This window comes from Salvelinus fontinalis, unplaced genomic scaffold (genome assembly GCF_029448725.1).
Source record: "Salvelinus fontinalis isolate EN_2023a unplaced genomic scaffold, ASM2944872v1 scaffold_0191, whole genome shotgun sequence".
Taxonomy (NCBI): Eukaryota; Metazoa; Chordata; class Actinopteri; order Salmoniformes; family Salmonidae; genus Salvelinus; species Salvelinus fontinalis.
The window spans coordinates 190,001-209,793 of NW_026600400.1; the positions used below are offsets into that span (position 1 = coordinate 190,001).

General features: G+C 47.9%; 2 protein-coding genes across 2 annotated transcripts in view; one reads left to right on the forward strand and one right to left on the reverse strand.

The window, feature by feature from the left end:
- Nucleotides 1-19,793, forward strand: part of card11 (caspase recruitment domain family, member 11) — a 140,091-nt gene that overhangs the window by 99,680 nt on the left and 20,618 nt on the right. Inside the window, exons 18-21 of the mRNA XM_055912603.1 lie at nucleotides 4,166-4,292; nucleotides 5,961-6,088; nucleotides 13,717-13,832; nucleotides 14,028-14,112. Of these exons, the coding sequence (XP_055768578.1) occupies nucleotides 4,166-4,292; nucleotides 5,961-6,088; nucleotides 13,717-13,832; nucleotides 14,028-14,112 (456 nt within the window). The remainder of the gene's footprint in view (nucleotides 1-4,165; nucleotides 4,293-5,960; nucleotides 6,089-13,716; nucleotides 13,833-14,027; nucleotides 14,113-19,793) is intronic.
- chst12a (carbohydrate (chondroitin 4) sulfotransferase 12a) overlaps nucleotides 1-19,793 on the reverse strand; it is a 121,077-nt gene that overhangs the window by 44,160 nt on the left and 57,124 nt on the right. The window lies entirely within an intron of this gene.

The following is a 19,793-nucleotide window of genomic DNA, read 5'->3' on the forward strand; positions in this document are numbered from 1 at the left end:
TAAGGTACCCTAACCCTGAGGTACCCTAGCTAGCCTAACCCTGAGGAACCCTAACCCTGAGGTACCCTAGGTACCCTAACCCTGAGGAACCCTAACCCTAAGGTACCCTAACCCTGAGGTACCCTAGGTACCCTAACCCTAAGGTACCCTAACCCTGAGGTACCCTAACCCTAGGTACCCTAACCCTGAGGTACCCTAGGTACCCTAACCCTGCGGTACCCTAACCCTAGGTACCCTAGGTACCTTAACCCTAAGGTACCCTAACCCTGAGGTACCCTAGGTACCCTAACCCTAGGTACCTTAACCCTAAGGTGCCCTATGGTACCCTAACGCTGAGGCACCCTAACCCTGAGGTACCCTAGGTACCCTAGCCCTGAGGTACCCTAACCCTAGGTACCCTAACCCTAAGGTGCCCTAACCCTAGGTACCCTAACCCTAAGGTGCCATGAGGTACCCTAACCCTAGGTACCCTAACACTAAGGTACCCTAACGTTGAGGCACCCTAACCCTAGGTACCCTAACCCTGAGGTACCCTAGGTACCCTAGTCCTGAGGTACCCTAACCCTAGATACCCTAACCCTGAGGTACCCTAAACCTGAGGTACCCTAACCCTGAGGTACCCTAACTCTGAGGTACGCTAACCCTAGGCACCCTAACCCTGAGGTACCCTAAACCTGAGGTACCCTAACCCTGAGGTACCCTAACTCTGAGGTACCTTAACCCTAGGCACCCTAACCCTGAGGTACGCTAGGTACCCTAACCCTGAGGTACCCTAACCCTGATGTACCCTAACCCTGAGGTACCCTAACCCTAGGTACCCTAACCCTGAGGTACCCTAACCCTAAGGTGCCCTAACGTACCCTAACCCTGAGGTACCCTAGGTACCGTAACCCTAGTTACCCTAACCCTGAGGTACCCTGACCCTGAGGTACCCTAGGTACCCTAACCCTGCGATACCCTAACCCTGAGGTACCCTAGGTGCCCTAACGTACCCTAGCCCTGAGGTACCCTGACCCTGAGGTACCCTAGGTACCCTAACCCTGATGTACCCTATGTACCCTAACCCTAGGTACCCTAGGTACCTTAACCCTAAGGTGCCCTAAAGTACCCTAACCCTGAGGTACCCTAACCCTGAGGTACCCTAACCCTAGGTACCCTAACCCTGCGATACCCTAACCCTGAGGTACCCTAGGTGCCCTAACGTACCCTAACCCTGAGGTACCCTGACCCTGAGGTACCCTAGGTACCCTAACCCTGATGTACCCTAGGTACCCTAACCCTAGGTACCCTAGGTACCTTAACCCTAAGGTTAAGGTACCTAGGGCCATGGAGGCGAAGTGAGTACAACACAGCAAGTAAAATAAAAACTAAAAAAAATAATAATAAAAAAAAATAAAAAAAATAAAAAAATAAAAAAATAAATAATAAAAAAAAAATAAAATATAATATAAAAATAAAACAATGGAATGGTTGGTTTGCAGTGGAAGAAAGTGCAAAGTAGAGACAGAAATAATGGGGTGCAAAGGAGCAAAATAAATTAATAAATAAATACAGTAGGTAAAGAGGTAGTTGTTTGGGCTAAATTGTAGATGGGTTATGTACAGGTGCAGTAATCTATGAGCTGCTCTGACAGCTGGTGCTTAAAGCTAGTGAGGGAGATAGGTGTTTCCAGTTTCAGAGATTTTTGTAGTTCGTTCCAGTCATTGGCAGCAGAGAACTGGAAGGAGAGGCGTCCAAAGGAAGAATTGGTTTTGGGGGTGACTAGAGAGATATACCTGCTGGAGCGCGTGCTACAGGTAGGTGCTGCTATGGTGACCAGCGAGCTGAGATAAGGGGGGACTTTACCTAGCAGGGTCTTGTAGATGACCTGGAACCAGTGGGTTTGGCGACGAGTATGAAGCGAGGGCCAGCCAACGAGAGTGTACAGGTCGCAGTGGTGGGTAGTATATGGGGCTTTGGTGACAAAACGGATGGCACTGTGATAGACTGCATCCAATTTATTGAGTAGGGTTTTGGAGGCTATTTTGTAAATGACATCACCGAAGTCGAGGATTGGTAGGATGGTCAGTTTTACAAGGGTATGTTTGGCAGCATGAGTAAAGGATGCTTTGTTGCGGAATAGGAAGCCAATTCTAGATTTGACTTTGGATTGGAGATGTTTGATGTGAGTCTGGAAGGAGAGTTTACAGTCTAACCAGACACCTAGGTATTTGTAGGTGTTCACATATTCTAAGTCAGAGCCGTCCAAAGTAGTGATGTTGGACAGGCGGGCAGGAGCAGGCAGTGATCGGTTGAAGAGCATGCATTTGGTTTTACTTGTATTTAAGAGCAGTTGGAGGCCACGGAAGGAGAGTTGTATGGCATTGAAGCTCGCCTGGAGGGTTGTTAACACAGTGTCAAAAGAGGTACCCTAGGAGCTAACCCTAAGGTACCCTAGGTACCCTAACCCTAATGTACCCTAAGGTACCCTAACCCTAAGGTACCCTAACGCTGAGGCACCCTAACCCTAGGTACCCTAACCATGAGGTACCCTAACCCTAGGTACCCTAACCCTAGGTACCCTAACCCTGAGGTACCCTAACCCTAGGCACCCTAACCCTGAGGTACCCTAACCCTGAGGTACCCTAACCCTGAGGTACCCTAACCCTAGGCACCCTAACCCTGAGGTACCCTAGGTACCCTAACCCTGAGGTACCCTAACCCTGAGGTACCCTAACCCTGAGGTACCCTAACCCTGAGGTACCCTAACCCTGAGGTACCCTAACCCTAGGTACCCTAACCCTAGGTACCCTAACCCTAAGGTACCCTAGGTACCCTAACCCTAATGTACCCTAAGGTACCCTAACCCTAAGGTACCCTAATCCTAAGGTGCCCTAACCCTAAGGTACCCTAGGTACCCTAACCCTAATGTACCCTAAGGTACCCTAACCCTAAGGTACCCTAACGCTGAGGCACCCTAACCCTAGGTACCCTAACCCTGAGGTACCCTAACCTTAGGTACCCTAACCCTAGGTACCCTAACCCTGAGGTACCCTAACCCTAGGCACCCTAACCCTGAGGTACCCTAACCCTGAGGTACCCTAACCCTGAGGTACCCTAACCCTAGGCACCCTAACCCTGAGGTACCCTAGGTACCCTAACCCTGAGGTACCCTAACCCTGAGGTACCCTAACCCTGAGGCACCCTAACCCTGAGGTACCCTAACCCTAGGTACCCTAACCCTAAGGTACCCTAGGTACCCTAACCCTAATGTACCCTAAGGTACCCTAACCCTCAGGTACCCTAACCCTAGGCACCCTAACCCTGAGGTACCCTAACCCTGAGGTACCCTAACCCTGAGGTACCCTAACCCTAGGCACCCTAACCCTGAGGTATCCTAGGTACCCTAACCCTGAGGTACCTTAACCCTGAGGTACCCTAACCCTGAGGTACCCTAACCCTGAGGTACCCTAACCCTAAGGTTCCCTAACGTACCCTAACCCTGAGGTACCCTAGGTACCGTAACCCTAGTTACCCTAACCCTTAGGTACCCTGACCCTGAGGTACCCTAGGTACCCTAACCCTGAGGTACCCTAGGTACCCTAACCCTGAGATACCCTAACCCTGAGGTACCCTAGGTGCCCTAACGTACCCTAACCCTGAGGTACCCTGACCCTGAGGTACCCTAACCCTGAGGTACCCTAGGTACCATAACCCTAGGTACCCTAACCCTGAGGTACCCTAACCCTGAGGTACCCTAGGTACCCTAACCCTGAGGTACCCTAGGTACCATAACCCTAGGTACCCTAACCCTGAGGTACCCTAGGTACCCTAGGTACCCTAACCCTGAGGTACCCTAACCCTGAGGTACCCTAACCCTGAGGTACCCTAGGTGCCCTAACGTACCCTAACCCTGAGGTACCCTGACCCTGAGTTACCCTAGGTACCCTAACTCTGAGGTACCCTAGGTACCCTAACCCTGAGGTACCCTAACCCTGAGGTACCCTAGGTACCCTAACCCTGAGGTACCATAAACACTGAAATTGGAATTTAAAAAAAGTACAACCATTGAAAATCCCATAATATTGGCTGAATGAAATGACTGGGCGTATAAGGAGTAAGTGGGCCTACAGCTGTCTTCTTTTTGGCTCTGTTCCCCTTCCCTCTCTGTCATTGGCTGGCCCAGCTGGAGGGCTGTATCCGTGGGGAGAACCAGAGCATCTCATTGGACACCTGCACCCAGGAGGAAGCCCATTGGACGATGCAACGTTGCTCTGGACCAATCCAACTGCACTACCGTGCCAACTATGATGGTACGTCTTTACACTGTAGACGTACACACACACACACGCACACAGACAAACACACCATCCCCTAACACCATTATAAATCCCCTAACACCATTATAAATCCCCTAACACCATTATAAATACCCTAACACCATCCTAAATCCCCTAACACCATTATAAATCCCCTAACACCATTATAAATCCCCTAACACCATTATAAATACCCTAACACCATCCTAAATCCCCTAACACCATTATAAATCCCCTAACACCATCCTAAATCCCCTAACACCATTATAAATCCCCTAACACCATTATAAATCCCCTAACACCATTACTCATTTACATTACATTTAGCTCTGGATAAGAGCGTCTGCTAAATGACTTAAATGTAAATGTAAATGTAAATTTAAGTCATTTAGCAGACGCTCTTATCCAGAGCGACTTACAAATTGGTGCATTCACCTTATGATATCCAGTGGAACAACCACTTTACAATAGTGCATCTAACTCTTTTAAGGGGGGGGGGGGGTTAGAAGGATTACTTTATCCTATCCTAGGTATTCCTTAAAGAGGTGGGGTTTCAGGTGTCTCCGGAAGGTGGTGATTGACTCCGCTGACCTGGCGTCGTGAGGGAGTTTGTTCCACCATTGGGGTGCCAGAGCAGCGAACAGTTTTGACTGGGCTGAGCGGGAACTGTACTTCCTCAGAGGTAGGGAGGCGAGCAGGCCAGAGGTGGATGAACGCAGTGCCCTTGTTTGGGTGTAGGGCCTGATCAGAGCCTGAAGGTACGGAGGAGCCGTTCCCCTCACAGCTCCGTAGGCAAGCACCATGGTCTTGTAGCGGATGCGAGCTTCAACTGGAAGCCAGTGGAGAGAGCGGAGGAGCGGGGTGACGTGAGAGAACTTGGGAAGGTTGAACACCAGACGGGCTGCGGCGTTCTGGATGAGTTGTAGGGGTTTAATGGCACAGGCAGGGAGCCCAGCCAACAGCGAGTTGCAGTAATCCAGACGGGAGATGACAAGTGCCTGGATTAGGACCTGCGCCGCTTCCTGTGTGAGGCAGGGTCATACTCTGCGAATGTTGTAGAGCATGAACCTACAGGAACGGGTCACCGCCTTGATGTTAGGCGATTATAAATACCCTAACACCATCCTAAATCGCCTAACACCATTATAAATCCCCTAACAGAATTATAAATCCCCTAACACCCTTATAAATCCCCTAACAGAATTATAAATCCCCTAACACCATTATAAATCCCCTAACACCCTTATAAATCCCCTAACAGAATTATAAATCCCCTAACACCATTATAAATCCCCTAACACCATCCTAAATCCCCTAACAGAATTATAAATCCCCTAACACCATTATAAATCGCCTAACACCATTATAAATCGCCTAACACCATTATAAATCCCCTAACACCATCCTAAATCCCCTAACACCATTATAAATCCATTATAAATCCCCTAACACCATCCTAAATCCCCTAACACCATTATAAATCCCCTAACAGAATTATAAATTGTATACAGTATTGTAGTGGTGGTTTTATCTGCATCTGTTCTGGATACCTCACTTTACGCTCAGGCTTCAAACATAGAAAAAAAAACACTGTGCAATCTATTGTGTGTGTGTCTGTGTGCTGTGTATCTGTGTATCTGTGTGGGTCTGTGTGTGTGTCAGGGTACCGGAGGCTGCAGAGTGATCTATCGGAGGGAACGGTGACGTCAGGAGACTCATTCTACATCAGAATCAACCTCAACATCTCTGGCCAATCAGACACCTGCTCCCTGAGCGTGCTCTGTGATGAGGTACCTGCTGACCCTAACCCTGTCCTTTAGTAGACACTCTTATCCAGAGCCACTTACAGTCAGTACATTCATCTACAGATAGCTAGGTGAGACAACCACATATCTCAGTCATAGTCAGTACATTCATCTGCAGATAGCTAAGTGAGACAACCACACATCTCAGTCATAGTCAGTACATTCATCTGAAGATAGCTAGGTGGGACAACCACATATCTCAGTCATAGTCAGTACATTCATCTGAAGATAGCTAAGTGAGACAACCACATATCTCAGTCATAGTCAGTACATTCATCTGAAGATAGCTAAGTGAGACAACCACATATCTCAGTCATAGTACGTACACTCATCTGAAGATAGCTAAGTGAGACAACCACATATCTCAGTCATAGTCAGTACATTCATCTGTAGATAGCTAAGTGAGACAACCACATATCTCAGTCATAGTCAGTACACTTTTCCTCAATAAGGTAACTATCATCAAAGTAAATGTTAGTTATGACCTCATATCAGTCTCATTCTGAAAGTCATTGACTTCATAAATCCTAGTCTAAATGATGATTCAGCGATACACAAATTGGCTAAATTATTTATTTACTAACTAACTAAATAATCACACAGAAATACATAAACACACACAGCATAGGTTGAATTGATTACTAACATAATGCAATGAAAAGTCCCTAGTGGACTAACCCGATATGAAGGCTTGTTACACAATGAAAAGTCCCTAGTGGACTAACCCGATATGACGGCTGGTTACACAATGAAAGAGGTGGGGAAAGAAAGAGCGGGAGAAGGAGAGACATTGCAATTCAACTATCGTACATACAGTTAAATGATACGCTCACTGTAAATATAAATATTTAGCACCCTGACAACCCTCATTCGGATTTAGAAGTGCAACATATGTTTACGCTTAGATGTCTTTGTCTGTCGTCTCTCTGTTGTAACTACTCGATCCGTCTGTGACGAATAGTTCGACAGAAAGTCTCTGGTTGTGTGCTGTCGGTCACGCTGGTCTGTATTTAAATTGCAACCATTTCAACTTGTAGCCACCGCTCCAAGCTTTCTGGTCTAATGTAAATGTTGTTACTGTCACGCCCTGACCGTAGAGATCCTTTTATTCTCTATGTTTGTTTGGTCAGGGTGTGACTCGGGTGGGAAAGTCTATGTTTGTTTGGTCGGGGTGTGACTCGGGTGGGAAAGTCTATGTTTGTTTGGTCAGGGTGTGACTCGGGTGGGAAAGTCTATGTTTGTTTGGTCGGGGTGTGACTCGGGTGGGAAAGTCTATGTTTGTTTGGTCGGGGTGTGACTCGGGTGGGAAAGTCTATGTTTGTTTGGTCGGGGTGTGACTCGGGTGGGAAAGTCTATGTTTGTTTGGTCGGGGTGTGACTCGGGTGGGAAAGTCTATGTTTGTTTGGTCGGGGTGTGACTCGGGTGGGAAAGTCTATGTTTGTTTGGTCGGGGTGTGACTCGGGTGGGAAAGTCTATGTTTGTTTGGTCGGGGTGTGACTCGGGTGGGAAAGTCTATGTTTGTTTGGTCGGGGTGTGACTCGGGTGGGAAAGTCTATGCTTGTTTGGTCGGGGTGTGACTCGGGTGGGAAAGTCTATGCTTGTTTGGTCGGGGTGTGACTCGGGTGGGAAAGTCTATGTTTGTTTGGTCGGGGTGTGACTCGGGTGGGAAAGTCTATGTTTGTTTGGTCAGGGTGTGACTCGGGTGGGAAAGTCTATGTTTGTTTGGTCGGGGTGTGACTCGGGTGGGAAAGTCTATGTTTGTTTGGTCGGGGTGTGACTCGGGTGGGAAAGTCTATGTTTGTTTGGTCGGGGTGTGACTCGGGTGGGAAAGTCTATGCTTGTTTGGTCGGGGTGTGACTCGGGTGGGAAAGTCTATGTTTGTTTGGTCGGGGTGTGACTCGGGTGGGAAAGTCTATGTTTGTTTGGTCAGGGTGTGACTCGGGTGGGAAAGTCTATGTTTGTTTGGTCGGGGTGTGACTCGGGTGGGAAAGTCTATGTTTGTTTGGTCGGGGTGTGACTCGGGTGGGAAAGTCTATGTTTGTTTGGTCGGGGTGTGACTCGGGTGGGAAAGTCTATGCTTGTTTGGTCGGGGTGTGACTCGGGTGGGAAAGTCTATGTTTGTTTGGTCGGGGTGTGACTCGGGTGGGAAAGTCTATGTTTGTTTGGTCGGGGTGTGACTCGGGTGGGAAAGTCTATGTTTGTTTGGTCGGGGTGTGACTCGGGTGGGAAAGTCTATGTTTGTTTGGTCGGGGTGTGACTCGGGTGGGAAAGTCTATGTTTGTTTGGTCGGGGTGTGACTCGGGTGGGAAAGTCTATGTTTGTTTGGTCGGGGTGTGACTCGGGTGGGAAAGTCTATGTTTGTTTGGTCGGGGTGTGACTCGGGTGGGAAAGTCTATGTTTGTTTGGTCGGGGTGTGACTCGGGTGGGACAGTCTATGTTTGTTTGGTCAGGGTGGGACTCGGGTGGGAAAGTCTATGTTTTCTGGTTCTTTGTTTTTGGCCGGGTATGATTCTCAATCAGGAACAGCTGTCTATCGTTGTCTCTGATTGGGAATCAGACTTAGGCAGCCTGCTTTCCTTTTCTCATTCGTGGGTTGTTGTCTTCGTTTAATGTGAGGAACCCTAACCCTGAGGTACCCTTGTGTCTGTGTATAGCCTTACGGAGCTTCACGTTCGTTTTTGTTGTTTATTGTTTTGTTGGCGACGTTTAAAAAAATAAAGAAAAATGTACGCTGCACCTTGGTCCGATCATTTTCAAGACGCCGCTCGTGACAGTTACCAGTCCTTTTATGCACTCGCTTGGAGGGCGGATCCATCACGTTGCCACTGTGCTGACGTGGGCATGGTTACTGACTTTAGGGGTAAAACATTCATATGAAACGTTTATATGAAAAAAATGCTCACTGGTCAAATGTCCATTGCTTGTGTTTCTTGACCAAAAAAGTCTCTTCTTATTATTGGTGTCCTTTAGTAGGGGTTTATTTGCAGCAATTCGACCATGAAGGCCTGATTCACACAGTCTCCTCTGAACAGTTGATGTTGAGATATGTCCGTTACTTGAACTCTGTGAAGCATTTATTTAGGCTGCAATCTGAAGTGCAGTTAACTCTAATGACCTTATCCTCTGCAGCAGAGGTAACTCTGGGTCTTCCTTTCCTGTGGCGGTCCTAATTAGAGCCAGTTTCTTCATTGTTCTTGATGGTTTTTGCGACTGCACTTCTCTTTGCTTCTTTGAACTGTTCTTGCCATAGTATGGACTTGGTCTTTTACCAAATAGGGCTATCTTCTGTATAACACCCCTACCTTGTCACATCACAACATATTGGCTCAAACACATTAAGAAGGAAAGTAGTTCCACAAAGAAACTTTTAACAAGGCACACCTGTTAATTGAAATGCATTCCAGGTGACTACCTCATGAAGCTGGTTGAGTGAATGCCAAGAGTGTGCAAAGCTGTCGTCAAGGCAACTAGTGGCTATTTGAAGAATCTCAAATATAAAATATATTTTGATTTGTTTAACACTTTTTTGGTTACTACTTGATTCCATATGTGTTATTTCATAGTTTTGATGTCTTCACTCGTATTCTACAATGTAGATAATAGTAAAAAATAAAGGAAACCCTTGAATGAGTAGATGTTCTAAAACTTTTTGTCACGTTCCTGACCTTATTTCCTTTGTTTAGTCTTTGTTTAGTTGGTCAGGACGTGAGCTGGGTGGGTGTAGTCTATGTTATGTGTTTCTTTGTTTAGGTTTGTCTCATTGGCCTGATATGGTTCTCAATCAGAGGCAGGTGTTTTACGTTGTCTCTGATTGGGAACCATATTAAGGTAGCCTGTTTTCACTGTTGGTTTGTGGGTGATTGTTCCTGTTCGTGTGTTCCTGTTGTTTTCTGTGTTCACTAGTTCGGGACTGTAGCTTCGTTGGTTTTTCGTCTGTTTATTGTTTTTGTTCATATTGAGAAGTATTCTAATAAATGATGGATACGTACCACGCTGCACTTTGGTCCTCCTCTCCTTCTACCGACGGAAGCCGTTACACTTTTGACTTGTAGTGTACATATATACAATATATACATGACATAATATACAATATGTGCTTTGTGATGAGGTACATCAATCTACAATATGTGCTTTGTGATGAGGTACATCTGTCACGATCGTGTGGCGGATTGACGGACCAAAACGCAGCATTAGGAAAATAAGCCATCTTCCTTTTTATTATGAAGAAGGAGAACCAAAAAACAAAACACTATTACAAAACTAACAAAACAAACAAACGACCGTGAAGCTATGAACGTAGTGCACATACAGGCTACAAACGTATAACATAGACAATTACCCACATCAAACGAAAGCCTATGGCTACCTTAAATATGGCTCCCAATCAGAGACAACAGAAATCAGCTGTCTCTAATTGGGAACCCATTCAGGCAACCATAGACCTTCCTAGACAACTACACCCAACATAGACACAGCTAGACACATACACTCAACACAAACCCATACACTACAACCAACACCCCCTTTACCATATAACCACCCAAAACCGACAAAACACAAACATTCCCCATGTCACACCCTGACCTAACTAAAATATTAAAGAAAACAAAGAATACTAAGGCCAGGGCGTGACATAACCCCCCCCTTAAGGTGCGAACTCCGGGCGCACCAGCACACAGTCTAGGGGAGGGTCTGGGTGGGCTTCCTTCCACGGTGGCGGCTCCGGCACTGGTCGTGGTCCCCACCCCACCACAGTCACTAACCGCCTCGTAGCTTCCTCCAAATGACCCCCCTCCACATTAACCCCACTGAATTAAGGGGCAGTTCCGGACTAAGGGGCAGCTCCGGACTAAGGGCCGGACTAAGGGGCAGCTCCGGACTAAGGGGCAGCTCCGGACTAAGGGGCAGCTCCGGACTAAGGGGCAGCTCCGGACTAAGGGGCAGCTCCGGACTAAGGGAGAGCACCAGGATAAGGGGCAGCACCAGGATAAGGAACGGCAGCTCCGGACTGAGGGACTGCAGCTCCGGACTGAGGGACGGCAGCTCCGGACTGAGGGACGGCCCATGGCTGGCTGATGGATCTGGCTGCTCATGGCTGGCTGACGGATCTGGCTGCTCATGGCTGGCTGACGGATCTGGCTGCTCATGGCTGGCTGACGGATCTGGCTGCTCATGGCTGGCTGACGGAACTGGCTGCTCATGGCTGGCTGACGGATCTGGCTGCTCATGGCTGGCTGACGGATCTGGCTGCTCATGGCTGGCTGACGGATCTGGCTGCTCATGGCTGGCTGACGGATCTGGCTGCTCATGGCTGGCTGACGGATCTGGCTGCTCATGGCTGGCTGACGGATCTGGCTGCTCATGGCTGGCTGACGGATATGGCTGCTCATGGCTGGCTGACGGATATGGCTGCTCATGGCTGGCTGACGGATCTGGCTGCACATGGCTGGCTGGCGGATCTGGCTGCACATGGCTGGCTGGCGGATCTGGCAGATCCTGTCTGGTTGGCGGCTCTGGCAGATCCTGTCTGGTTGGCGGCTCTGGCAGATCCTGTCTGGTTGGCGGCTCTGGCAGATCCTGTCTGACGAATGGCTCTAGCGGCTCCTGACTGACGAATGGCTCTGACGGCTCGGGACAGACGGGCGGCTCTAATGGCTCGGGGCAGACGGATGGCTCAGATGGCGCTGGGTAGACGGATGGCTCAGATGGCGCTGGGTAGACGGATGGCTCAGATGGCGCTGGGTAGACGGATTGCTCAGATGGCGCTGGGTAGACGGGCAGTTCAGGCATCGCTGTGCAGATGGCAGACTCTGGCCGGCTGAGGCGCACTGTAGGCCTGGTGCGTGGTGCCGGAACTGGTGGTACCGGGCTGGGGACACGCATCTCAGGGCTAGTGCGGGGAGAAGGAACAGGGCATACTGGACCCTGGGAGCGCACATTAGGCCTAGTGCGTGGTGCCGGAACTGGTGGTACCGGGCTGGGGACACGCATCTCAGGGCTAGTGCGGGGATAAGGAACAGGGCATACTGGACCCTGGGAGCGCACATTAGGCCTAGTGCGTGGTGCCGGAACTGGTGGTACCGGACTGGGGACACGCATCTCAGGGCTAGTGCGGGGAGCAGCAACAGGACACACAGGACTCTGGGGACACACAGGAGGCTTGGTGCGTGGTTTAGGCACTGGTGGTAAAGGGCTGGAGACACGCACCATAGGGCTAGTGCGTGGAGGAGGCACTGGTTGTACTGGGCTGGGGACTGTCACAGGAGAGTTAGTACGTGGGACTAATACAGGAGGTGCAGGACTAGGGAGGCGTACAGGAGGCCTGGTTCGTGGGACTGTCATTCCCAGACGGTTAGCACGCACATCAGGACGAGCATGGAGAGCTGACTCAGGTAACATCACATCCCGCACACGCTCTGTCGGGTGGATCTTGTGCCTCACGCACCAACACAGCAGCTCCCTCATTTCACTCTCTTCCAACCTCCCCAATAAATCCTTAACAGTCTCTGTATCATTCCCATTGCTCACCTCCAATATCAGCCCGACTGGCTCAGGTTCCCTCTTAGAGTCCTCACGGGTAGCACGGGAAGTTGACGCAGATCTCCCATCTGGACTCGCCACACTCCCCATGAGCCCCTCCCCAAGAAATTTTTGGGTATTACTCACGGTTCTCCAGCCTTGCTTCCGTGCTGCCTCCTCATATCGCCTCCTGTCGGCTTTCGCTGCCTCCAGCTCTTCACGAGGGAGGCGATATTCTCCCGGTTGTACCCAAGGTCCCTTACCATCCAGTATCTCCTCCCATGTCCAAGAATCCTGTGTAGGTGGGTCCTGTTGCCGCTTTACATGCCGCTTGGTCCTGCATTGGTGGGTAATTCTGTCACGATCGTGTGGCGGATTGACGGACCAAAACGCAGCATTAGGAAAATAAGCCATCTTCCTTTTTATTATGAAGAAGGAGAACCAAAAAACAAAACACTATTACAAAACTAACAAAACAAACAAACGACCGTGAAGCTATGAACGTAGTGCACATACAGGCTACAAACGTATAACATAGACAATTACCCACATCAAACGAAAGCCTATGGCTACCTTAAATATGGCTCCCAATCAGAGACAACAGAAATCAGCTGTCTCTAATTGGGAACCCATTCAGGCAACCATAGACCTTCCTAGACAACTACACCCAACATAGACACAGCTAGACACATACACTCAACACAAACCCATACACTACACCCAACACCCCCTTTACCATATAACCACCCAAAACCGACAAAACACAAACATTCCCCATGTCACACCCTGACCTAACTAAAATATTAAAGAAAACAAAGAATACTAAGGCCAGGGCGTGACAACATCAATCTACAATATGTAACGAGGTACCTGTTATTATCGTGCTGTTGTTGTTAGGGATAGGGTTGATTGATTGCTTGGTTGTTTGGTTAATTTATTGTTTGATTAATTGGTTGGATGATTGTTTGATTAATTTATTGAATTAATGATTGATTGATTGGTTGATCGATTGATCGGTTGATAGGTTGATTGCTTGATTTATTGTTTGGTTGATTGATTAACGTATTATTTGATTGGTTGATTGATTGATTAAGGTGGTCCATGTCCTGGACACGATGCACCAGGGGAAGTGGGAGTGGCTTTGCTCCCGGGTCGAACCCTACTCTGGAACCGACCTACTGGAAAAAGGCACCATCCCCTCTTACTCACGGTAAATACAGACTGCTATGGACTACTACACACTACTACAGACTACTACATACTACTACAGATTACTACAGAGTACTACAGACTATTACAGATTACTACAGACTACTACAGACTAGTACAGACTATTACATACTACTACACAGTACTACAGACTACAGTGTGTGTGTGTGTGTGTGTGTGTGCGTATGATCTACAGGGCTCAGCAGCTGCTCCTGGTAAAGATGCAGAAGCTGGTGTGTCGAGGAGGAAGAGAGGAGAATGACAGCCTGCGCAACTTCAAGGTACTAACTAGACCCTAACTAACTAGAAAACTAACCCCTAAGTAACTAGCAGCCTGCATAACCTTGTGGTACTAACTAGCCAACTAACCCCTAACTAACTAGCAGCCTGTATAACTGTAGGGTACTAACTAGACTATAACTATCTAGCTGCCTGCATAACCTCAGGGTACTAACTAGCTCGTAACTAACTAGCATCCTGCATAACCTCAGGATACTAACTAGCCCCTAAATATCTAGCCTCTAACTAACTAGCCTCTAACTAACTATCCTCTGACTAACTAGCCACTAACTAACTACCCTCTACCTAACTAGCCCCTAACTAACTACTCCCTAACGTATTAGCAGTCTGCGTAACCTCAGTGGAAAACTATCCTCTACCTAACTAGCCCATAACCAACTAGCCCCTACCTAACTAGCCCCTAAATAACTACTCCCTAACTTATTAGCAGTCTGCTTAACCCCAGGGTATAACTATCCCCTAACTAACTATCCCCTAACTAACTAGCAGCCTGCATAACCTCAGGGTACTAACTAGCCCCTAGCTAATTAATCCCTAACTAACTAAGTCCTATCTAACTAGCCCCTAACCAACTAGCAGCCTGCATAACTTCAGGGTACTAACTAGCCCCTAACTAACTAGCATCTAACTAACTAGCCCCTAATGAACTTGTCTCTAACTAACTAGCCCCTAACTACCTAGCAGCCTGCATAACTTCAGGGTACTAACTAGCCCCTAACTAACTAGCATCTAACTAACTAGCCCCTCACTAACTTGTCTCTAACTAACTAGCCCCTAACTAACTAGCCATTAAGTAACTGCCCTCTACCTAACTAGCCTCTAACTAACTACTCCCTAACTTATTAGCAGCCTGCATGACCTCAGGGTATAACTAACCCCTAACTAACTAGCCCTAACCAACTAGCAGCCTGCATAACTTCAGGGTACTAACTAGCCCCTAACTAACTAGCCTCCAACTAACTAGCCTCTAACTAACTAGCAGTCAGGGTACTAACTAACCCCTATCTAACTAGCCCCTAACTAATTAGCCTCTAACTAATTAGCCTCTAACTAACTTTCATCTAACTAACTATCCCCTAACTAACTAGCCTCTACCTAACTAGCCTCCAACTAACTAGCATCTAACTAACTAGAATATTACTAACTAACCCCTAACCAACTAGCCTCCAACTAACTAGCCCCTAACCCATTATCCCCTAACTAACTAACTATTTAGCATCAAACTAACTAACCAACTAACTAGTCCCCAACTAACTAACTAACCAACGAACTAACCAACTAACTAGCCCCCAACTAACTAACCAACTAACTAACCTAGCTTCTAACTAACAAACTGGCTGACCAACTGACTGACTAACATAACTAACTAAGGCCTAGATTCAATACGGACTATTGCAGATCCACATTATAGTGCGCTTCACATTTTTATTTATTTATTTATTTTTACCCCTAAAGCCCCAACAGGGGTAATGTTTTACCCCTAAAGCCTCAACAGGGGTCATGTTTTACCCCTAAAGCCCCAAAAGGGGTTATGTTTTACCCCTAAACCCCCAACTGGGGTCATGTTTTACCCCTAAAGCCCCAACAGGGGTTATGTTTTACTGCTAAAGCCCCAACAGGGATCATGTTTTACCCCTAAAGCCCCAACATGGTCATGTTTTACCCCTAAAGCCCCAACTGGGGTAATGTTTTACCCCTAAAGCCCCAACAGGGGTCATGTTTTACCCCTAAAGCCCCAACTGGGGTCATGTTTTACCCCTAAAGCCACAACAGGGGTCATGTTTTACCCCTAAAGCCCCAACATGGGTTATTTTTACCCCTAAAGCCTCAACAAGGTTATTTTTCACCCACAAAGCCACAACAGGGGTCATGTTTTACCCCTAAAGCCCATACATGGGTCATGTTTTACCCCTAAAGCCCCAACAGGGGTTATTTTTACCCCTAAAGCCCCAACAGGGGTCATGTTTTACCCCTAAAGCCCCAACTGGGGTCATGTTTTACCCCTAAAGCCCCAACAGGGGTCATGTTTTACCCCTAAAGCCCCAACAGGGGTCATGTTTTACCCTTAAAGCCCCAACAGGGGTCATGTTTTACCCCTAAAGCTCCAACAGGGGTCATGTTTTACCCCTAAAGCCCAACTGGGGTCATGATTTACCCCTAAAGCCCCAACAGGGGTCATGTTTTACCCCTAAAGCCCCAACAGGGGTTTATGTTTTACCTCTAAAGCCCCAACAGGGGTCATGTTTTACCCCTAAAGCTCCAACAGGGATCATGTCTTACCCCTAAAGCCCCAACAGGGGTCATGTTTTACCCCTAAAGCCCCAACAGGGGTTTATGTTTAACCCCTAAAGCCCCAACAGGGGTCATGTTTTACCCCTAAAGCCACAACAGGGGTTATTTTTACCCCTAAAGCTCCAACAGGGATCATGTTTTACCCCTAAAGCCACAACAGGGGTTATTTTTACCCCTAAAGCTCCAACAGGGGTCATGTTTTACCCCTAAAGCCCCAACAGGGGTCATGTTTTACCCCTAAAGCCCCAACAGGGGTCATGTTTTACCCCTAAAGCCCCAACAGGGGTTTATGTTTAACCCCTAAAGCCCCAACAGGGGTCATGTTTTACCCCTAAAGCCACAACAGGGGTTATTTTTACCCCTAAAGCTCCAACAGGGATCATGTTTAACCCCTAAAGCCCCAACAGGGTTATGTTTTACCCCTAAAGCCCCAACAGGGGTTATTTTTACCCCTAAAGCCCCAACTGGGGTCATGTTTTACCCCTAAAGCCCCAACAGGGGTCATGTTTTACCCCTAAAGCCCCAACAGGGGTCATGTTTTACCCCTAAAGCTCCAACTGGGGTCATGTTTTACCCCTAAAGCCCCAACAGGGGTTATGTTTTACCCCTAAAGCTCAACCAGGGGTCATGTTTTACCCCTAAAGCCCAAACCGGGGTTATGTTTTACCCCTAAAGCCCCAACAGGGGTCATGTTTTACCCCTAAAGCCCCAACAGGGGTTTATGTTTTACCTCTAAAGCCCCAACAGGGGTCATGTTTTACCCCTAAAGCCCCAACAGGGGTCATGTTTTACCCCTAAAGCCCCAACAGGGGTCATGTTTTACCCCTAAAGCCCCAACAGGGGTCATGTTTTACCCCTAAAGCCCCAACAGGGTTATTTTTTATCCCTAAATCCTTAACTGGGGTTATGTTTTACCCCTAAATTCCCAACATGGTTATGTTTTACCCCTAAAGCCCCAACAGGGGTAATGTTTTACCCCTAAAGCCTCAACAGGGGTCATGTTTTACCCCTAAAGCCCCAAAAGGGGTTATGTTTTATCCCTAAACCCCCAACTGGGGTCATGTTTTACCCCTAAAGCCCCAACAGGGGTTATGTTTTACTGCTAAAGCCCCAACAGGGATCATGTTTTACCCCTAAAGCCCCAACATGGTCATGTTTTACCCCTAAAGCCCCAACTGGGGTAATGTTTTACCCCTAAAGCCCCAACAGGGGTCATGTTTTACCCCTAAAGCCCCAACTGGGGTCATGTTTTACCCCTAAAGCCACAACAGGGGTCATGTTTTACCCCTAAAGCCCCAACATGGGTTATTTTTACCCCTAAAGCCTCAACAAGGTTATTTTTCATCCCTAAAGCCACAACAGGGGTCATGTTTTACCCCTAAAGCCCAAACAGGGGTCATGTTTTACCCCTAAAGCCCCAACAGGGTTATTTTTTACCCCTAAATCCTTAACTGGGGTTATGTTTTACCCCTAAATTCCCAACATGGTTATGTTTTACCCCTAAAGCCCCAACAGGGGTAATGTTTTACCCCTAAAGCCTCAACAGGGGTCATGTTTTACCCCTAAAGCCCCAAAAGGGGTTATGTTTTACCCCTAAACCCCCAACTGGGGTCATGTTTTACCCCTAAAGCCCCAACAGGGGTCATGTTTTACCCCTAAAGCCCCAACAGGGGTCATGTTTTACCCCTAAAGCTCCAACTGGGGTCATGTTTTACCCCTAAAGCCCCAACAGGGGTCATGTTTTACCCCTAAAGCCCCAACAGGGGTCATGTTTTACCCCTAAAGCCCCAACAGGGGTCATGTTTTACCCCTAAAGCCCCAACAGGGTTATTTTTTACCCCTAAATCCTTAACTGGGGTTATGTTTTACCCCTAAATTCCCAACATGGTTATGTTTTACCCCTAAAGCCCCAACAGGGGTAATGTTTTACCCCTAAAGCCTCAACAGGGGTCATGTTTTACCCCTAAAGCCCCAAAAGGGGTTATGTTTTACCCCTAAACCCCCAACTGGGGTCATGTTTTACCCCTAAAGCCCCAACAGGGGTTATGTTTTACTGCTAAAGCCCCAACAGGGATCATGTTTTACCCCTAAAGCCCCAACATGGTCATGTTTTACCCCTAAAGCCCCAACTGGGGTAATGTTTTACCCCTAAAGCCCCAACAGGGGTCATGTTTTACCCATAAAGCCCCAACTGGGGTCATGTTTTACCCCTAAAGCCACAACAGGGGTCATGTTTTACCCCTAAAGCCCCAACATGGGTTATTTTTACCCCTAAAGCCTCAACAAGGTTATTTTTCACCCCTAAAGCCACAACAGGGGTCATGTTTTACCCCTAAAGCCCATACATGGGTCATGTTTTACCCCTAAAGCCCCAACAGGGGTTATTTTTACCCCTAAAGCCCCAACAGGGGTCATGTTTTACCCCTAAAGCCCCAACTGGGGTCATGTTTTACCCCTAAAGCCCCAACAGGGGTCATGTTTTACCCTTAAAGCCCCAACAGGGGTCATGTTTTACCCCTAAAGCTCCAACAGGGGTCATGTTTTACCCCTAAAGCCCAACTGGGGTCATGATTTACCCCTAAAGCCCCAACAGGGGTCATGTTTTACCCCTAAAGCCCCAACAGGGGTTTATGTTTTACCTCTAAAGCCCCAACAGGGGTCATGTTTTACCCCTAAAGCTCCAACAGGGATCATGTTTTACCCCTAAAGCCCCAACAGGGGTCATGTTTTACCCCTAAAGCCCCAACAGGGGTTTATGTTTAACCCCTAAAGCCCCAACAGGGGTCATGTTTTACCCCTAAAGCCACAACAGGGGTTATTTTTACCCCTAAAGCTCCAACAGGGGTTATTTTTACCCCTAAAGCCACAACAGGGGTTATTTTTACCCCTAAAGCTCCAACAGGGGTCATGTTTTACCCCTAAAGCCCCAACAGGGGTCATGTTTTACCCCTAATGCCCCAACAGGGGTCATGTTTTACCCCTAAAGCCCCAACAGGGGTTTATGTTTAACCCCTAAAGCCCCAACAGGGGTCATGTTTTACCCCTAAAGCCACAACAGGGGTTATTTTTACCCCTAAAGCTCCAACAGGGATCATGTTTAACCCCTAAAGCCCCAACAGGGTTATGTTTTACCCCTAAAGCCCCAACAGGGGTTATTTTTACCCCTAAAGCCCCAACTGGGGTCATGTTTTACCCCTAAAGCCCCAACAGGGGTCATGTTTTACCCCTAAAGCCCCAACAGGGGTCATGTTTTACCCCTAAAGCTCCAACTGGGGTCATGTTTTACCCCTAAAGCCCCAACAGGGGTTATGTTTTACCCCTAAAGCTCAACCAGGGGTCATGTTTTACCCCTAAAGCCCAAACCGGGGTT